Source organism: Pyrus communis, chromosome 14, assembly GCF_041283825.1.
Source record: "Pyrus communis isolate YQ-2024b chromosome 14, ASM4128382v1, whole genome shotgun sequence".
Taxonomy (NCBI): Eukaryota; Viridiplantae; Streptophyta; class Magnoliopsida; order Rosales; family Rosaceae; genus Pyrus; species Pyrus communis.
In genome coordinates this window covers 20,782,959-20,804,340 of record NC_142578.1, presented here as the reverse complement: position 1 = coordinate 20,804,340, position 21,382 = coordinate 20,782,959, and the positions used below count along the sequence as shown (strand labels likewise).

At 35.6% G+C, this 21,382-nt stretch overlaps 1 protein-coding gene across 1 annotated transcript; it reads right to left on the bottom strand.

Moving 5' to 3' along the window:
* Nucleotides 1-1,657: 1,657 nt before the first annotated feature.
* On the bottom strand, nt 1,658-5,818 carry LOC137712660 (zinc finger CCCH domain-containing protein 30). Its single transcript, XM_068451780.2, has 3 exons — nt 5,572-5,818; nt 2,270-4,515; nt 1,658-2,182 (listed from the first exon to the last, which is right to left on the bottom strand). The coding sequence occupies exon 2, from the start codon at nt 4,490-4,492 to the stop codon at nt 2,294-2,296; it is 2,199 nt and encodes a 732-aa protein (XP_068307881.1). The 5' UTR covers nt 4,493-4,515; nt 5,572-5,818; the 3' UTR covers nt 1,658-2,182; nt 2,270-2,293.
* Nucleotides 5,819-21,382: the final 15,564 nt, after the last annotated feature.

Below are 21,382 nucleotides of genomic sequence, written 5' to 3'. Positions count from 1 at the left end.
ACTAACGTGTCATCAACTCGTATGTTAGTGAAACTTTATCGTTGATACATATGAAGATATTCAAAGATATTTTTTTTATATTATAAATAAATAATTAAATACGTGAATAACTAACCGTAGTATACATTTGAGAACAACTAACTCTACTAGAAAATAAATAAGAACAGTAGATGTTACACATTATAAAATCAAGTTAAAACAATGAGATGTGCAACTTTTTTTATACTACTAGGCATAAACAAAACAATAGAACCCAGAATTTACAATATTCCAAAAGGATTGAGGATTGAGAGAGAGAATCCATATCCAATATCTTTTTCTTTTCCCCATCCGCATCCACATCCCAATCCCAATCCCACCGCCATGATCGTGATTTGGAATCCCACCAAAGCGCATTTCCCCATCCTAATGCTATCCCATTAACGCACTAAAACCAAAACCAATACAACTAGCAGAGAAAAGTAAATATGAAACAATATGTTGAAACATATAAGGCCTAATTGGATTATTAGTCCTATTCATAGATACAGTAGTTGGAAGATAGTTTATGTGGTAAAAGAATTAGGATTTAAGCCTATATAGTAAAGTCTGTTAGGATTAACACCCAAAATTAAAATTTCTGTGAACTCTTTGTCAATTATGAGCACGTAAGTCACACATATGAGGCTAAAATGAAACTCTCTATTAGTTGTTAGCACGTGAAGCTAACTTTATCTTTTTAAGCCTCCCATGTGAGCCTTATATCCTAACAAGTAACGGAGAGTTGACAAAATTTTCAATTTTTAGCCTAAATCCTAAAAGACTTTATCACATGGGCTTAAATTCTAATTTTTTTTTACCATAGGCACAATTTTCTGACTACCCTATCATAACGGGGACTAGTAATCCAATTAAGCCAGCATATAATGATATTTCGAGATGAAAATTGTTATGGATACTCTAAAAATCTTATTGTACTTTAAATTTTTTATAATTAAAAAGAAAATACACTTATAAGGAATGTATAATGAAATTTTTAGAGTATCTATAACAATTTACTTTTGAGATTTGCTTTTGAAATGGCTAAACTCTACTGAGTTCGAATGAACCAAAAACACTAGTCTATGTTTGATAAAAAGAGTTTGAAGCACTTGTGAATCCTACAACACCATTTGAGACCCGTCATGCTTCTTCATAAAACACTTGCCAATTGCTTCTTCACGAAGTACCTTATTTCTAGATCATTGAGTTTTTAGGAAAAGCAATACTAACAAAGCGGCAGTGCTATTTCTACTCTAATGTTTACTTTTTACACGTTCTTTGTTAATTCTTGTCCATTAATATTCTTCAAATCATTTGATCTAACGATCGAAAATTGATACAAGTGTCTCACGAAGTAAAAAATTGTTATGTAGATAACACTAACCTAACGAAAACGCTTATTTTTTTATATGCGCTTTAAACAAATGCAATCTCAAAAAGTGCCCTAACAAGATACAGAATTTCACTCTCGTTCCCCTCTTTTACATTACTCATCTTGTTTTCGTCCCTTGATTACACCTTAATCCGTTTAATCTATGGCAAATAAAAATAACACGGAAAGCAAAGGATGAGTGCGAAAATCACTTTCTAATTAACACAGTCGAGCAAGAGAAAAGAATAATATGCTACTAAAACATGAAAAATATAAGTATTTGAATACCATAGCATTAAAAATTGAATGTTACAATTATGGAAGGATCATAATTTCTCCATCTCCCTCTTTTTATCCCCAAAATTACATCAGAAAAATAAAAACATTAGAAGCAAGAACCACCTTTTCGATCCCCAAAAATGGGCCACCCAAAGGCCCAGGCCCATAACATGAAGAAATCCTTCTGAGAAACTAACAAAATGACCCCTCCTAATTTTTGTACTGAATTTGACAACGAAAATAAAACGAACCAAAATATGAAACAGGCCATAAGATTTTTCAGTTTCATATTCATAGAAGAAAAAAATTGATGATCATATGATAAAGCCCTAAAATTTGAAAATATTTTCGAAGAAAATGACACCTAGACCGGGTTCTGATTTTTTCGAGTATAACCCAGAGGTATTCTTACTCTTTTCTAACTTCTGTAACAATAAATGGTGAAATGAATTTTCTTCAGGTGACTAGGTAATCCATGCTTCTGCTACCTTCCGCACCCGCCAACAAAATCTGGAAATAAAAGAAAGGCGTGTTATTGTATTTTTGATTCGAAAAAAGGGATTACGTTATTTACTAGAACATATTCTTGTTAACTACCTTCGGGGATGGCCGTATGTTGTGTCAGTTCTGCTGAGCCACAAGATCCAGATGCATTTGGTCAATCCATGCTCCTAACACAGCATGATCGACAGACTCCCTTTGGGAGTTTGCATTTGAACCTTCGTTGGAGGAACCAGTGGCCGTACCACCTGAGCTTGGTGTTTGCTTCTCTTTGATTTCGGTAGGAGATTCTTTAACAAGTGACTGAACCCAGGAAAGATCTGGCTCCTCTTCATTGTTCCCAAGCTCAAAAGAAGATGATCTGCGGAGCTTACCCAATTCATCTGTAGTAACTGCCCAATCTGGTTTTCCATTGGAGGATCCCCATTTTGACCAAGAATTTGGAGAGGAACCAACGATGGAAGCAGAGTTGGAGCCGAGTTCCCGTGAACTAAGGCTACGAAACTGTTGTTGCTTCTCTCGTTGAGCTAGCATTGAAACTCGAGAGCCCATTGGTGAGATAGGTTCCACATTCCGTGGAGACATCCTCCCAGGGGAAGGCCCCCCATAAGAGGCCTGCAATAGAGCGTGATCAACAACTTTTGGGGAAAAGTTTGTATGGATTGGTGAAAGCATGCTCTGCTGCTGCTGAAATTGATTGAGAACAGCTGATTTGTGAGTTGGGGAGAAAACACCTGATTGCAACGATTGTTCAGAGTACCGGGGTGATAAGCTCTCTGCAGAGAAGAGATCATCAAGATTTGAGGGGGTTAGGGTTGTCCTTCGACCACTACGGTTCAGTGAATTATTACTCAGAGATGGTTGGGATAGGCAAGATAATTCATTTAGTAGCTGTTGTTGCTGCATATCAAACTCCGGCAGTAAATCAAAATCATCCGATGGCATAATATCTCTTGCACAAAGAGAAGATCTCAACCGACTAGACTGAAAATTGCTACCTGGCAGATGCAAGGCCGGGACATTTGGTTGGGGCCAAGCCAGAGATGAGTGTGACATGCCATTGGCAGATGGAGACATGGGTGGAGTAAATGGTGAAGGAGACATGACATTGACTGATGACGGAGAACCAGGCAAGAGGCTCATTGCAGCAGCAAAATCCATGGCCGAAGCACCAGAGGTGCTTGAGCGAGGAGAAGGTACAGCAGAACCAGTTGAAACGTATAATGGCCTGAGTTCTTCCGTGGTGTGGGCAAAAAAGCAGACTCTCCTTGCACAGCTTGTACCATCCTTGCAAAGTCGGGTTCGATACTGAGCAGGGTGTAGCCAGCACTCAAAAACCCCATGGGCATACTCACACATATCTCCACGTCTGCAAGCCCCCTTTCTGAAATCAGGACAAGGAACACAGCTATAATGAAACTTCCTTGGGTCCCTTCTTCGTGCATTTTCCCCTGGATGGACAAAAGGGCACTCAGTCCAATCGTGAGAGTATGCACGTGAACAAGGCCTCACCTTGAATGAATACATTCGGAACTCATCAGTTGAATAAATGCTGTTCTTGATGTCTGGAAGAGAAGGATCAACAGGATATTCCTTCTTCTCTGATGCCGAAGAGAGAGAATTATAGAACTTCGACTTTGTAGGGGAACAATTAAAATCAAAAGCGGACGGAGACCCATTTTCTGGGGAAGCTGACAGTGGAGGAGAACTTGAATGTACAGTTCTCGTTGACACTGTGAGAGTTTGTTCACCAGCAGAACCATTTATCATAAGTAGTTCTTCTAGAGCTAATTTGATATTTTGTAGCCTAGGAGGAACCACTATAACGTCTATAGGATGATGACCATTAGCATCAACCGAATTAGGATCAGCACCGGCTCCTAAAAGCAGCTTCACACAATCCACGGCATTCTCAGCCCCACCTGAGGCGGCACAGTGAAGAGCAGTGCTCCTATCACACCCACAGGCCTGGTTCACATCAGCATCAGAGAGAGAAAGAATTAGCTTCATGACATCAATGCTACCATATGTAGCAGCAACCATTAAAGGGCTTCTCTGCTCATTAACCATCTGTTTTGAGCCCTTCTGACGACAATACCACAAACCAATCTCATCGATGCCAGAAGGGTCATGCTCAATCGATCGTTTGAAGCTCTGAATGTCATTGTTTGCAGCAAGCTCAAGTAAGCTGGCAAAAGCATCTTCAGTTTCAACCGTCAAGTGATTCATGGCTGTATTGGAGAGTCTACTTTCGTCAACAGATATAAGAGATGCCGCTGGAGAAGAATTGGGTTTTATCCGCTCTGATCCATTGCACATGCTTTCTATTGCTGGGATGCCAGCTGAACACAATAATAACAAACTGTAGAATTAAACTACAAGAAATACATAGATATATATATATATATATGCATTACACATACAAACACACGTACGAACTAAATGTCCCTAAAAGAAACCATATTAAAAATGTGTTGCTAAATGTCGCAAAAAGAAACCATACTACAAAATTGCCTAAACAACAATTCTGATCAAGAACAAAGTAGCCATACAAGGATGACACCAATTTTAGACTAAAAACAACATTCTTACAAAGAAGAAACACAAGTTTGGTGGATTTAACAATCGCAAATATAAATACAAAAACGGAACTGACTAATCCAAGAATCAGATTGGTTTCCTATTTTTGATATTAGCCGATTGTCAAAAAGTACGTAAAAACTGTCAACTCCCTCAAGGACTTTCACTCCCCTTCCATACAGAGTCTCCAGTAAAGTATGAACAAAAAATTGTACACTAGATATGTAGATTTTACTTTTGATAGAATATAAATCACACACAATCTCAAAAAACATAAAAATATTAAGAAATCAATATCTGTTAGTACTGATAAAACATTGAAAAACCAAAAGAAATTAAAATTCACACATATGGGTGATTGATTTTATCAGAAATAATACCAACATTGAACTATGCTGACAAATTCAAACCCCTAAAAATTATGTCAACATAAAATTGCAACCTTTTTGTAATTTTATCATCGCCTAAAATAAATAGATCTGTGAGCACAGCTGAGATCAAAATACAATTTTCAAGGATCAAAGCAACCACAATCTCAGTACTGATATTCCCAAAATTGTAAAATATAAAGAAAAAATTGGAATTTTATATGACAATTTCTCAGTCCTCAAAAATCACAGCTTGAACCACACAAAAATCCGTACAAAATATCCATGGATATCGAGAGAGTCGTCATTCCCGAAGATCAAGAGTAGAAGACGGTACTCAGCCAGTCACAGACTGAGAGAGACTATAGATACACAATACATATGTGTATGTGTGTATGCATATAGGTGTATGTATAGGTGATATTGGTTTCTGATCGAAGCGAATCTTACCAAATCTTCGAGCTAAGAAAGCGAGGGCGTAAGCAGCGCCATTGAATGACTGCAACAGTGACGCAGATCTAGAGCTGCAGGTGCTTCTTCAGGTCACTTCTCACAGAGACTTGTTTGGACTCTGAGAAAATTTTCCTCCTTTGTTTTCTGAGGAGATGAAGAGAGAGAAGAAGAATAAAAGAGTGAGAGAAAATAAAAAAGCGCCCTCTCCCATCTCCCAATTCCTCTGTTCACTGCTTTCGAAATTAAAATTAAATTAAATAAAAATTGAAATTAAATAATTTAATATTCATCAATTAATTAATTATTTTTTGGAGGTATGATAGAATCGCCTATCCAATACGGGCAAAACTGAGGGTCGCTGTTGTTGTACCATTTTCTTTTATGTCCAATGATATTGTGCCACGTCATGGAGCTCGGGACACTTACGACATTTTCACAAAAGATAGGGATATTCTCGGAAATTCGATTCTGTGGAATCTATACGTGGGGTAACGTGGCGGAATGTGATTAGATTGTTGTACGTACAGAAGTGGGAATATGAGTACTCGAACCTGAGCGCTGTTGTAATAATTTAACCTTTGCCTTTTGGTCAAATTTCATAGAAATTCATCCTAAATTCTCTCGACATGAAAATTCACCTGTGTCTCGAAATTCAGGTGCATCCCTGCAACCTAGTGACGTGGCACGAGTATATTGGTTTGATGTCCCTACGGGGTCGGTAGACCAGTCACTGGGTGACACGTGGGATCAATCGGTGGTCTTGGTGGCATAGAATGGTGCAATGAACTCTTACACGAAGTTTATGAGTCCTTGGAAACCGGTTTGGTCGGGTGGAAAGGTGGGACGAGTGACCGATTAGGTGAGTAAAGGGGATTAAGATGACCGGAGCAGCCGGTGACGAGGTACGGGCGTGCGAAGTGAATTAAACTGGAATGGATGAGGGAGTGGCGTCCGCCAATTAGGGCGGCTCGGGCCTCTGGTCGCGAGCGTACGGGAGCGGACTTAAAAGGCACGAGTCAGTTTTAGTTAATAGTGTAGTCAAATCACAAGGAGTGGAGAAAAAGAAAAGAAAGCATGGAGATTGGAGGACGTTGGTGTCAAAAAGGCATGGAGCACCCAAGGACCGAAAAAACAAAAAAAGACTTATTTTTAGCTATGCTATGATGCTATCTACAACTTAATTTAAGAGGTAGATTGTTTACTTTCTTATTTGGGTGCTTTTTTCTTTCTTTTATATTTTATACGGTTATGTTTAAGTCACGTTAATATTTTATATTGATTTTTTATAAGGATAATAAGACAAAAAGCAATAAGAATATAAAATATTAACATGGTTTAACCATGACTGCATAGAAGGGGATGGAAAGGGCACCCAAATAGGAGGGCAGACAATCTGCCTTCCTTAATTTTAATCTTATTGTGTTTTCTGTAACTTAAATACTGTCATTTTACTTTCTAAAATTAATTTTCTTTAATTGTTTAATGTTAACACATAATGAAAATCTATAATCAAATATATCATATAGAATTATAAGTCTTTTTTTCTTCTTTCAGAATAGTATTTCTCTATAGAAACTAGATGAAACTCACACATTGTGTGTAAAAAAACTAGGGTAGTGATATTCAAACACCTTTATTAATTTTTGTCTCTCGATCTTCTTTGATTCGATGATCAGAAAGTCGAGAGGGATGTGTGGGAGACAAAATTGGTGTGTAGCACGCAAAAAATATATAGAAAAGATAGAAGTTGGAGAGAAATGTGAGAAAGAGAAAATATGGATTTTTTATTTTTTAAATTAGAGATATTATAATGATATGTGGGTGAAGTTTGAAAAAAAAAAAAAAAACACTAAAATTTAGTTTATGTGAAATTACATTGCTGCTCATAATTTTATTTTGTGATAAAAAAAATCTAATTGTCTTAAAAATTTGTTAAGATGTAGTTTAGATAAATATTATCCTTCCCCCCCCCCCCCCCCAACTCCCCTCTTAACCCGTAGAACATTAAAGAAATTAGGCTTATTTTTTAACCGTGCTCTTTGTAATTCAAAAGTTATCGTTTTACTTCTTAAAACTTAAACTTTGTTCCTCTTTGATTTGTGTACTCTCTTTTCTATCTGAAACTTATAAGTAGCTTCTTGAAACATATGTGGGATCCGGCACCGAATAAGATTATGTCATGTGTGCAATAAATTTGATTATAAGTTTTCATTATGTATTAAAATTCAACAATTAGAGAATTTTAAATTTAAAAGAAATTGAAGAGCTGAAAAAATATATAAAAAAAAAACAAATTGATTAGCCTAGGACATCCAAATTAAATCCACATAAGAAATTAACAAATCTAAAACAATTAGAGTGAATTTTGAATTTTTTATAGATGACTTTCTAATTTTAAAAAAAAACAAAATAAGATTAAAACCGAATTTCCTATGCAAATTAAAATTAACTTTGAGTTTCAAATAATAAAATAATAATTTTTTAGTTACAAAATAGGACTAAAATCAAATTTTATAGAACATAGCTAAATATGAGCCCTCATTTAATTGAAACTTTTGTTAATAAGTAGTATGGACAAGTAAAATAAATGGAGTAACCTCTGCGCCGCCCCAGCTGACAATTAGAACAGTGAAAGAGATTAAGAACAGTTGTGTCAGAAAACGTTTAGGTGTGGTACTCGGACAGGACCATTATGTCCAAGTGATTAACTTAGTGGTGACGTGGTACAACGTTTCGAAGTGCAGAAAGAATTGGGAAAGGGATCTAGATGCGTTACCAAGTTCGAAGATTCGGACCATTGAAATTTGATACAACGATTATAATCAGAGATTTACTCTGAAATTATAATAATTTTTACTGTTAAATCAAATTTCAATATTTCAAATTTCTGAATTTAATAAATTAGATGAAAGGGATCAGAAAAAAATTAATTTCTAAATAATTGGATGCAGTGTGTATGTGGAGGATTTTTTATTCCTTTTTTAATTCGAACAAGTATTGATTTGACGTGCTTTTGAGATGAAGATCTTTCTTGTTGGATAAGTTGGGTTAAACAGTGTTTTAATTTTTTTAGTATTTTTGTTAGGTCACCAAATTGTAAAATACTAAATTTAAATTAAAAAAATATATCAGATATGTAGTTGTAGGTCTCACTGGCACATTATGTATGAGAGAATTGAAATTAAAATTAACAAAATTATGTATGACACGAAATAACATGAAAAATTAATTGTTGTTAGACCTTAACAAACTCTGGTTAGTAACGGGTTGATTTATAAGTTACCCAATGACTTGTATAATAGAAGCTAATATGAATCGTACTACCGTTTGCTTTTCTCCCTCACTGAATTGCATCACGCATCATGATCATGGACACTTGTAGCTTGTATTGCTACGCTCTTTTATGAATAGTGACATTATTATGAAAAATATTTAGATGTAGGTTCGAGAAAGAGAGTCGCTCGAGAGAGAAAAGAAGGGCTTAGCTATTTGTAAGAATTTTGTTTTTCACTTGTCCTTGTGCCTTCATTTATAATAAATATAGGTGAATTTACTTGCCTTACAAATAATACAAGCTACATTAACAAAGTTTTATCCCACTAAATGATATTGGTTGTATGATCATAGACCATCACTGCACTCCGTACAAGTATTACAAGTCATAAAATATTTGATATTCCAAAATCCTGTCAAATTCTTACTTCTAGTTTACACAATCACATGACAATTCTATTCACAATTGTAATTTCATTTTAAGGGTATTTTTCATCTAAAACATATTTAGGTAATTGACTCCGATATAAAAAAATCATAAATCCATCACAAACCACAGTTATTAACTTCAACTTGCGGCATCAAGCACATCATTCATTACATTGAATTTCTTTTTAGCTTATTAAATGCAAGGGTAGTGTTATTCACACACCTTTTTTAACCTCTCATACACCCATCCCTTGTTAAATTTTTATCCATTAATTTTTTTTTAATTCATTTGATTCGACAGCTAAAAATTAAGATGAGTAAGTGAAAGATGAAAATAAGTGAACAAATAGCACTACTCTAAATACAATTGCTAATGTCTCTTTGAGTGCTTCCTCGGTTTGAAGATGTAGACGTGAAAGAAGCGTGCCCTTGATAACTACATTCACTTGCACATCTTATAAATAAGATAAGAAGAGTATTGTCCCAATTAAGTCTGAAGATTTGGGTTTTGTAGGGCTAAGATTGCGCCCTTTTCAAATCTCTCAATCGGGCAAATCCATGAACAAAGATGACCCCCATGGATTTGAATCCTCTTTTGAGCCCAAAGTGAGAATCCTCCTGACCAATGAGCGTGGGTCGTTGGATGAAAATTCAACAATTATAATTATTATAACTTTAAATAAACCCTCCCACACTCCTTGGTCAAGAGGATTCTCAACTTGAGCTCAGGAGAGGATCCAAATCCGTCCCCCACAAATGAAAGGGTTATGTTGATTTTGTGGGTAGGCCGAATGCCAAAATTCTTAACTACATACATCGGGATTCGGGATGCGTGTAATACTTTTTTTTATATGCTAAGATATATTTACATTACGGAGTGAAAATAGAGGAGAAAGAAAGATTTGTTTCGTGCAAAATTTATATACTAAGGGAGAGGGGAGAATTTGACACTCGAGAAACACAATGTGTAGAAAATAAATACCATATCCATCAAGATATTTCCACCACTTAAAAAATATATATAAAAAATTACATTACTGATTGTAATATAATTTTTTATTGTGCATGTTTTTGAATTAAGATTCTCTTCAGATATCTGTGTCTGGAGTTGACGAATCGAAAATTTGGGCTATTAAAGAGAGAGAGAGATTCAGACAATTTAAGGGCTTGGTTTTTGTACGAGGTAGGCTAGTATAATGGGTAAATAAGAGCCACAAAATTTAAATTGAGTAGTCTACGTTTACGAGTCAGATCACTACTCACATAGAAATCTGAAGAAAATCTTGATTCCATGGTGTTAATAAGTGTAATGCTTACGGAGACTAGATTTTTAAACTAAATGATATGTCATCAATAGTAAATAAACACGTTAATCAACACTTAAATAGTAATTCAATTATCAATGTTCATATCATTTGATTTACAAAATTTAATTTAAAATTTTAATCTTCTTACCATTATCCTGTTAATAAACACATAAAAAAAAAAATCAAGAATCAGAATATTTACAATACTGATAAAACCTGGCATCATTTATCTAGGAATATGACATGAAATTTGGCCGGCTATATATTGGCACCCTATCATGGGGACCAAAGTGGGTTCTCCATTCCATCATAGACGACACTTGTGTATTCATGATTGCATTGACGGTTACGATTCAATTTTGTATCATTCTTTTTATATATATATATATATATATATATATATATAATTAAATAACTAAAATTTGACACTTAATACTACGATTTAGTGGTATTTTTTTTTCATTTATAAGTGAGAGGTTTGATTATCGTTAAAGGCAAATTTGAATCACATTATTATCGCTAACCTAGTGTGAGGTTCAGGCCATCTTCAATAGATTAAGTCGTAGGGTCATAAGCTATGTTTTAGCCCGAATTGAGACAAAACCCAATTCCAATAGTGGTTTGGGGCAAAATAGTGACCCTTTAGGCCAAGTTTCAGTTCTTAGGCCATCGGGTTGGGCACGAAATTTAACATAAAATTTTTAAAATTTTAATTTTTTTTCTTTAAATACCTAAATCATTTTTACACCATTTCTTAAATCTTTTTTACCCTTTCATACTATCTTATCTCATTGTATTTCAAGTATTCACAATTTTTTCTTATTAGTTGAGTCATTTAAATAACAAACTTAATTCAACTATTGAATTAATGTCTAAGTTGTTGTAGTTTTAATATGGTAATTTAATTCAAGTAACCTTACTGTGGAGCCAAAAATAATCACAAGGCGAAACGTGGATTTTTGGGTATAAGAGGACAAAAATACCCTTGAGGCATACCGGGATTCCTACGCATGAGCAGTGGACAATCATCCGTCAATCAAGTCAAAAGTGTCCAAAATAGGTAACCAATTCAAAGATATTCTCATCCATCCTCATCTTAGGTAATTATTTTATAACCTACATAACATTCCATTTAAGTGGAGGTTAATTGGCTAATTAATGGATTAATTCCTAATTAATCCATTAATCACCAATTAAATCACTCATTACACCCCAAAAAATACCCAAGGGCTAGCCATGCCCTATATATTGGCTCCCACTTTCACCAAAACCTAATTCCACACTCTTGCTAAAATTTTCTAAAACTCTCAAACACTTTTCTCTCCAAATTCTAACTTTGGCATCGGAGGTTCTTCGGCCAAAGCCTCCCCATTCATCGTGGGTGCATGAGGCTCTTGGCCTTGACCTAAGGTGTTATTTGTTTTGTAGGTGCAATTTTGTCCAAGATCAAGGAGGAAGAAATTTGCATCCACACTTACGTTAAAGAAAAAATGTAAAAATAGTTAATTATTGAGGGACTAAAACATAGTTCTTTCGGTTAGAGATAGTATATAAATATAGTCTGACACTGTTCATTTAAAAATAATTTTTTGCAAGGCTATAAGCCTATAATTCTAGACGGGATTATATTTGGCATATTTGGTTGGAAATGACGTTAGTCCATTTTTAGTGTAGATAATATCGTTTGTTAAAAAGAAAAACTAAATTACAAATTAGGTTTAAGTTCGTATGCAGAAGAAGCTGCAAGGTATCCAACAACACAAACGTGGTTATTACATATCAAAAAATCCACCAAAAAGAAAAAACACACACAATAGTGGGTCTTGCAGCTGCATGGGCCTGTGGATATTGTCATTCCTGGACCGAGTCAAAAAAGAATTAGCTCCAACGAAATATGACCCGTTTAACATGCTCTTCAAAAGAATATAAAAAAGAGTTTTAATGAAAATGGTTTGGATCAGGACAATTTTAATAAAAAGCCATCCTATAGTTTTCTTTGGAGGCAGATTGTCTGCCCTCCTGTTTAGGTGTCATTTCTATCATCTCCTATGTTGTGCGATCACGGTTAAGCCTCGTCAACATTTTATATTGATTTTTTTATAAAGATAATAAGACAAAAAGCAATAGGAATATAAAATGTTAACGTGGTTTAATCGTGACCGCACAAATAGGAGAGGATGTGAAGGACACCCAAATAGGAGGAGCATACAATTTGCCTCTGTTTTCTTTAACCAAAAGCATCTTAAAATTAACTATGAGAATAGAGGCCCCCAATTCTACATGGGTTGTATTATAGAGCCCAACAGAGACAAAAACAAGTTTTCAAAATTACCCGAACACAAAGAAAACTTAGCTTTTGGTGCAGGTTCTTTTAAGAAAACTCACGTCAGCTTCAAGCAGAGTGTAGATCGGCGTTTCATTTTCTCGGTTTTACTTCCTTCATTCATGGTGCATATATCAGTCTTTGAATTTTCTTGTCCAAATTGATTTAAATTTGGAGAATAACCAGACTTTGAAAAGAAAAAAATCCCAAATTATTGAATCCAATCTCCAAAATTAGAATTAAAATGAAACGAACAGGAAAAGAGCTGTGCAATTGAACCAAAGAGGAGGACACCCAAATCCATTTTTCATGGAACTGAAAAAAACCAAAAATCCCAATTCCGTGCACCAATTTCTCCATAAAACTAGAAAGAAAAAGAAATCTCAAATCATTGAACCCATTTATCGATTTTCCCAAAAATATCTTTGAATTTGAAAGACAAAATTCGAGGATTTCTTATTCGTCTTGTTCGATGTTGGGTTTCGAATTGATTTGCGCCTCCTTGTTCTTCATGCCGTCCTTTCTCGCCGTTGAAAGGAAAAAAAAAAAAAAGGCATGTTAAATTTACGCCGCAGGATCTCACAGAAAGAAATCCGACGGCAGAGCACATCATCCCCATTTTTTTCTTAGTTTAAAAAATAGTGAGTTATTTTGGTTTAGTTTCAGAAATAATGTGGGTTATTTTGCTGTAATTCCACAAATAGTATAGGTTATTTTGGTTTAGTTACATAAATAATGTGGGTTATTTTGTTGTAGTTCCAAAATAGTATGGGTTATTTTAGTTTAGTTCCATAAATAGTGTGGGTTATTTTATTGTAGTTCCAGAAATGGTACAAGTTATTTTGGTTTAGTTTTATAAATAGTGTGAGTTATTTTGCTATAGTTCCAGAAATAGTATGAGTTACTTTGATTTAGTTCCAGACATAGTGTGGGTTATTTTGTTGTAGTTTCATAAATAGTGTGTGTTATTTTGCAATAGTTCCAGAAATAGTGTGAGTATATCGGTTCAATTTCAATAATATTGTGAGTAATTTGCTATAGTTCTACAAATAATGTTTATTTTGTTCCATTCCATAAATAGTGTGAGTTATTTTGGTTTAGTTCTAGAAATAGTGCGGATTATTTTGCTGTAATTTCAGAAATAATATGCGTTATTTCACAGTAGTTCCAAAAATAGAATTATTTTAATTTAGTTCTGAGAAGTTCCATAAATAATACAAAATTATGTTCGCCAAATCACAAACAAGAATATGTAATCACACTTTTGGACTTATGTTCAACAAATACTACATAAATATTCTTTCTTTTTTTCAATTTTGTATTCTAGCAAAGACATGGGAACCCCACTTGAAAGGGTGACTTCTCTCCTGCTCTCTCTCTCAGCATGTGTGTCAAAATCTAAGTAAAATGCTTAATTAAATGCTACACTTTATTCAGTTTGACAAGTTTCCAAATTTTAGTATTAATTCTATATTTTAAAATGAGAAATGTTAAGCAGACTTGTCATCCAAGTGAGTCTTATGAAAATTGTTGTCCACGTCATCTATCTTGATAATATAAACAAAATAGCCCCACCACAAAACAAATAAATAAGAGAATTGTTATTAGCACTCCAAAAATATTATTTGGCACTCCAAACTTTTTATAGATGGAAAAAAAAAATACACTTATGAGTATTGTAGAATGAAAATTTTAAAGTACTAATAATAGTTCCCATAATTAAAGGTATAAGTCTTAATAATACAACCAAAATAGGCCCACCACAAAACAAATAAATAAAGGTATAATAAAATAAAAAGTGCAGTAATTATGCTTTCTTCACTTTCCCAACCATCTTTTTCCTCTTTTTTCGTATTTCTGGCTGCAAACCATATCACCCCCACTCCGCATCACCATGAACAACAAAATTAAACCTTGGATCCCAAAACTTAAAATTAAGCTGGAAGGAATCACACCCAGATGTAATTTTGAAAAGTTAGAATTTTGAAAATTACATCAACCACCATGAAATCACACCTAGAATAATCCCAGTTTAATTGATACTCAAAATAATATGGGTGGCAAAAGATGGTGGGAGTACTTTCATTGATTTTTAAAATAATCCTAGTTTAATTCATGGGTGTGCTTCACCGCCGCACCACACCACCGCCTCATCGCATCACCATTAAAATCAATGCCGCACCCAAAACTTGGATCCCACCATCTTCTCATGCTTCATCTTTGTCATCTTCTTGTCATCTTGGATTTACCATAACCTCTCAAACCAAATGCGCTTTGGTTTTCTTTGATAGGACTAAACTAACAGAAAACAAAACTAATAGAACCTAAAAACGTTAGGGGCAAAATCAAGAAATCAATATGTTTATATGGTTGAGCCATTTTAATTGAACTTGTTTAATATTGGGCTTTGTACTAACCATTAAATAAAAGTATTACATGATTTTTTATTTATTAAAATCAAAGTTTCCAAGTCATTTTCATTAGTTTTCCTAATAAAAAAAGCCCTCTGATACAAGTTTTGTTAATTAATATGAGTCAGGATGAGGGGTTTTAAATTTTCATGGTTCTTAGGATCAGCTTGGGATTGATGTGCTTAAAAGAAAAAAAAAAAAAACTGTTTCTGCTGTGTTTTAAGAATAATCAACTGTAAAATAAAGCAGATGAGTGTTTGGTCAACTGTATTTTAAAAGTGTTATGAGTAAGAAAATCAGTGTAAAAGCGTTTGATAAAATTTAATGTAAAAGTAATATAATTGTATACTGATGTGAATTTAAACTAACCTAATAAATAGATTAATTAAAACCAACTTTACTCGCAAGTACACGAATAATTTGTAGTAGAAATATGTAAATACGTGATTGAATCCACGGGGGTTAAATTACCAATTGAATCCTATAACTATTACTTAACAAATTGGAACGAAGATTGGAATTGTTTCGAAGAAGAATTAAAGTCAACAATGATTAAACAAAAAATATGATTGAAAAAAATGTAAGAAAACACTAAGGCTTTGATTCTACCCCTAATTATCATACCCTAGTGTCCAACTGTAAATCCATGAATTATCATATTAATGAAAACAACTTCCGTACATATGTCCGTGATCAGGTACACATGCCAATAATTCCTCAAAGAGATGTGAATGTTACCGTGGTCAGGCTTAAACTCAACTATTCCTACAATCTATATATCCATGGTCCGATATACACAAACAAGTAGAAATCAATTAAGGACAATGAGAGACAAATTAACTACTTATCAACTTGGTCACGTCAAACAAATAGCTAATTTTCTAGGAAGTCACACAAACCAATATACGTCTACGATCAGATCAAAATAAAAGTTCATAATTTTCATTCACAAAGCATCGATAGAATCCAATTCATGATCATAAATAAATTCATATGCAAATAATTTCCATATCAAAATCCTGGGCTATGGTCAAGCACAAATAACAAAATATCAATATTCCAATTCAACTAGCGAATCAAGACTAATCATCAATCTAAAATCCACGAATTAAACAATCAAATAACTAGAGTAATCATAAGTAGGGCTTCCTCTTAGCCTTAGCTAAGAGTTTAGAAGTCCATGAAAGACGAATTCATAGTAGTTCTACGAAAAATATGCATATAATAAAACTGAAGAAGAGAAACCAAATTGCTGCTACTCTACCGCTGCCTTGTACCATGTCAGAAGAAGTCTAAGTCCCTCTCCATCGCTCGTATCTTCCCTTTAATATATGTGCCTCTAGTCCAAGTTTGCTAAAAAATAGGATTTCCAATCAATTTGAGATTCTTTCCTGAGATATCTCCACCGCCTCATGTAATCATCTTGTCGATCTTTCTTTAATTCTTTTCATCCTTCCTTTTCTATATCAATTGTCCTTTGCACTACCTCACTTAAAAGCCACAGACTGGAATTTGGTTTTGGGCAAGTGAATTTGATTCATCCTTCTCCAATAAGTCGAAAAGCCCTCATTTGAAACTATTTCTTCCTCCAAATAAGTAAAAATCAACCCACCTATTCATCGTCAACCTACAAATAGAATAACAATTAATTAAATGGATGAAGCCTATGTAATTAGGAAGACTAAAACATATAGTAAGTGTCAAAACCTTGTTAAATTTCACTTTTTATCAATACACATCCTTATACATATAAATTACAAAAGATTAGTAATTAACTCCAAATTAATCTAAATGAAACACTAGCAAATATAAATAATAGATAACATATGTAATAAATACGTGTATATCATATACAATAACAAAATGGACATAATAGTAAGAGTGGGAGACAGCAGTAGTGGCAGGGACATTGGTGGTAAGGGTGGTGGTGGTGTTGATGGTTGCGATGGTGGTGATGATAGCAGCAATGGTGGAGGTATGGTGATAATAGTGGGATGTGGTGGTTAGGGTGTATAGGTAACAATGGTGCTAGGGGCAGTGGTAATGTCGGTGGTGCCAATTTTAGTTGTACTATAGAGGTAACAATGGTGCTAGGGGCGGTGGTAATACAGGTGGTGCCAATTGTGGTTGTGGCAGCAGTGGTGGCAGTTGTGGTTATAGTGGAGGTATGGTTGTAGTGCTAATAGTGGGATATGGTGGTTGAGGTTGAGAGTTAACAATGGTGCTAGGGGCGATAGTAATGCAGGTGGTGGCAGTTATGGTTGTCGCAACAGTGGTGGCAGTTGTGGTTATAATAGAGGTATGGTTGTGGTGCTACTAGTAGGATGTGGTGGTTGGGGTGTAGAGGTAACAATGATATTATGGACGGTGGTAGTGCCGGTGGTGGTAGTGGTGGCGATTATGGTGATGGTGGTGGTGGTGGCGACAATGATGGTGGTGATAATGGTGGTTATGGTTATGGCTGCACTGGTGGTGGTTGCAGTTATGATTATAGTGATGGCAACAATAGTGGTGGTAATGCGTTGATAATGTAATGTTAATGTTTGTAGTGGTAGGTCGTAACAGTCACTTTATTTTCTAAGGGATCAAATGTGTGTGGAAGACAAATAATGTCATCTTTAAAATATTAATGAAGGTATTACAACAATTGAAATATGTATAACAGGCTCAACTCTGCTTTTTATTAGCAGCTTTTAAAAGCATCCTGTAGGTCGCTTTTAAAAGTTACTATCTAGAGGCCATTTCTTTTAAAATAAGCTCATATTTTACTTTTACCAAACACTTTTTTATTGCTTAACTTTAAAATGAAGTAATTTTTGGTGAAAAAAGCAATACCAAATGGGGCCTTAAGCTAAATATGTTAGGAGTGGTCACTTAGATAAGACGATGCAATACATTTAAGAGAAGATTCGAGTCACATTTAATGTAACATCCCACATCGCCTAGGAGAGTGGATCATGTAAGCCTTATATGTATATTCTCATCCCTACCTAGCACGAGGCATTTTGGGAGCTCATTGGCTTTGGGTTCCATCGAAACTTCGAAGTTAACCAAGTTCGCGCGAGAGCAATCCCAGGATGAGTGACCAACTGGGAAGTTCTCATGTGAGTTTCTAGAAACAAAACTATGAGGGCATGGTCAGGACCCAAAGCGTACAATATCATGCTACGGTGGAGTCGAGCCTGGGCCGGGATGTGACAATTTGGTATCAGAGCAAATCCCTTGTCAGAAGTGTGCCGATGAGGACGTTGGGCCCCTAAGGGGGGTGGATTGTAACATCCCACGTCGCCCAGGAGAGTGGATCATGTAAGCCTTATATGTATATTCTCAACTTAGCACGATATTGTTCGCTTTGGACACCGACTACGCCCTCACGGTTTTGTTTCTAAGAGCTCACATGAGAACTTCCCAGTGGGTCACCCATCATGGGATTGCTTTCGCGCGCTACTCACTTAACTTCGGAGTTCCGATGGAACCCGAAGCTAATGAGCTCCCAAAAAGCCTCGTGTTAGGTAGAGATGAGAATATACATATAAGGCTTATAGGATCCACTCCCTTGGGCGATGTGAGATGTGACAATTCCCCGGGATGTGGTGGGGGCCTGGGCCGGAATGTGACAACTCGACTCCAACGTAGCACGATATTGTTCGCTTTAGGCCCCGACTACGCCCTCACGGTTTTGTTTCTGGGAGCTCACATGAGAACTTCCCAGTGGGTCACCCATCATGGGATTGCTTTCGCGCGCTACTCGCTTAACTTCGGAGTTCCGATGGAACCCGAAGCTAGTGAGCTGCCAAAAGGCCTCGTGTTAGGTAGATATGGGAATATACATATAAGGCTTATAAGATCCACTCCCCTGGGTGATGTGGGATGTTACAATCTACCCCCCTTAAGGGCTCGACATCCTCGTCGGCACACACGCGGCCAGGGTTAGACTCTGATACCAAATTGTCACATCCCGGCCTGAGCCCCCACCACATCCCGGGCTCGACTCCACCGTATCACGATATTGTCCACTTTGGGCCCTGACTACACCTCACGGTTTTGTTTCTGGGAGCTCACACGAGAACTTCCTAGTAGGTCACCCATTATGGGATTACTCTCGCGCGCTACTCGCTTAACTTCAGAGTTCTGATGAAACCCGAAGTCAGTGAGCTCCCAAAAGGCCTCATGCTAGGTAGAGATGAGAATATACATATAAGGCTTATAGGATCCACTCTCCTGGGCGATGCGAGATGTTACATTTAACCATCAGAAAGTTTCACTTTACTGATTTTTTGTAATTTTCTTGTGGTGCATATTAACAATTAAGTCTAAAATTACTTAGTATTTGTCACTAGCAATAACTCTTTAGTGGTATATTTATCTCTACTTGTAAGTAAGAGGCCAAAAATTTGACTCACATGTATGGCGATTTTGATACTAATTATTTGACTAACGTATTGCACGACGTAGCCCAAATTCTTTGTTAATATGGAGTTACTTTATAATTTGAATGTGTTATCGCGGGTATATCAATTTTTATGGGAGATAATTCATAATATTATCTTGGCTTTTTAGCCAAAATGATTCATGAGATTGGTTAACTCCTCATTTTGGTCACTGAGATTTGAAATCAATAGAAGTGGTCTCTGAGTTTGTCCATCATCAATCATTTTGGTCTTTGTGTGAAATTTTTTGTTAAATAAGAATCAAAATGACAAAATAGTATGGGTTGTTCACCTGAGATAATTAAATAGAAAACTCCATTTTAATCCTTAGAAAATGAGATTGGAAATCAATAGAGATTGGTTAATTCCTCACTTTGATCACTGAGATTTGAAATCAATAGAAGTGGTATCTGAGTTTGTCCATCATCAATCATTTTGGTCTTTGTGTGAAATTTTTTGTTAAATAAGAATCAAAATGACAAAATAGTATGGGTTGTTCACCTGAGATAATTAAATAGAAAACTTCATTTTAATCCTTAAAAAAAATGATTTTTAGACTATATGTCACATCCTGACCCGGGCCCCCACCACATCTCGGGTTCAACTTCACCGTAGCATGATATTGTTCGCTTTGGGCCCCGACCACACCCTCACAGTTTTGTTTCTAGGAACTTACATGAGAACTTCCCAATGGGTCACCTATCCTGGGAATGCTTTCGCCAGAACTCACTTAACTTCGGAGTTTCGATGGAACCCGAAGCCAGTGAGCTCCCAAAAGGCCTTGTGCTAGGTAGAGATGGGAATATACATATATAGACTTATAAGATCCACTCCCCTGGGTGATGTGGGATGTAACAATCCACCCCTTTAGGGGCCCGACGTCCTCGTCGGCACACTCGCACCACACGGCAAAATGGCTCTGATACCAAATTGTCACATCTCGACCCGGACCCCTACCACATCCTGGGCTCGACTCCATAGTAGCGCACGATATTGTCCGCTTTAGGCCTCGACCACACCCTCTCGGTTTTGTTTTTGGGAACTCACACGAGAACTTCCCAGTGGGTCACCCATCTTGGGAATGCTCTCGCCCGAACTCGCTTAACTTCGGAGTTCCGATGGAACCCGAAGCCAGTGAGCTCCCAAAAGGCCTCGTGCTAGGTAGAGATGAGAATATACATATAAGGCTTATAGGATCCACTCCCCTGGACGATGTGGGATGTAACACTATAACCTTATGTAAGATTAAAATCAAATTTTAGTCCCTAGTACATTTAATCATCTCATTTATTGCTTATATTTTGATGCTTTATTTATCTTTTTATTCTTATTTTAATGTATTAATTACATTTAAATTTAATTTTCATTTCATTCATCATAATATATTTAAATTTCTACATTTAGGCAACTAATTATTTTATAATATATATTCCGATAACAATTTTGTATGTTCTTCATTTCGGTAAATTAATACATTTGAGTATTTCAGTATATCCATCGATACAAACATATAAGTAAATTAATTCAATATAATGCATTTTGGTACGTACATTTTGGTACACACATTTGAGGATTAACTTTTAGGTACATTAATTCAATATACTATATTTCAATATATACATTTTGGTACATAAA

Coding starts and splice junctions, on each gene's coding strand:
- LOC137712660 (XM_068451780.2), bottom strand. CDS start 4,492: ATGTGCAATGGATCAGAGCGGATAAAACCCAATTCTTCTCCAGCGGCA.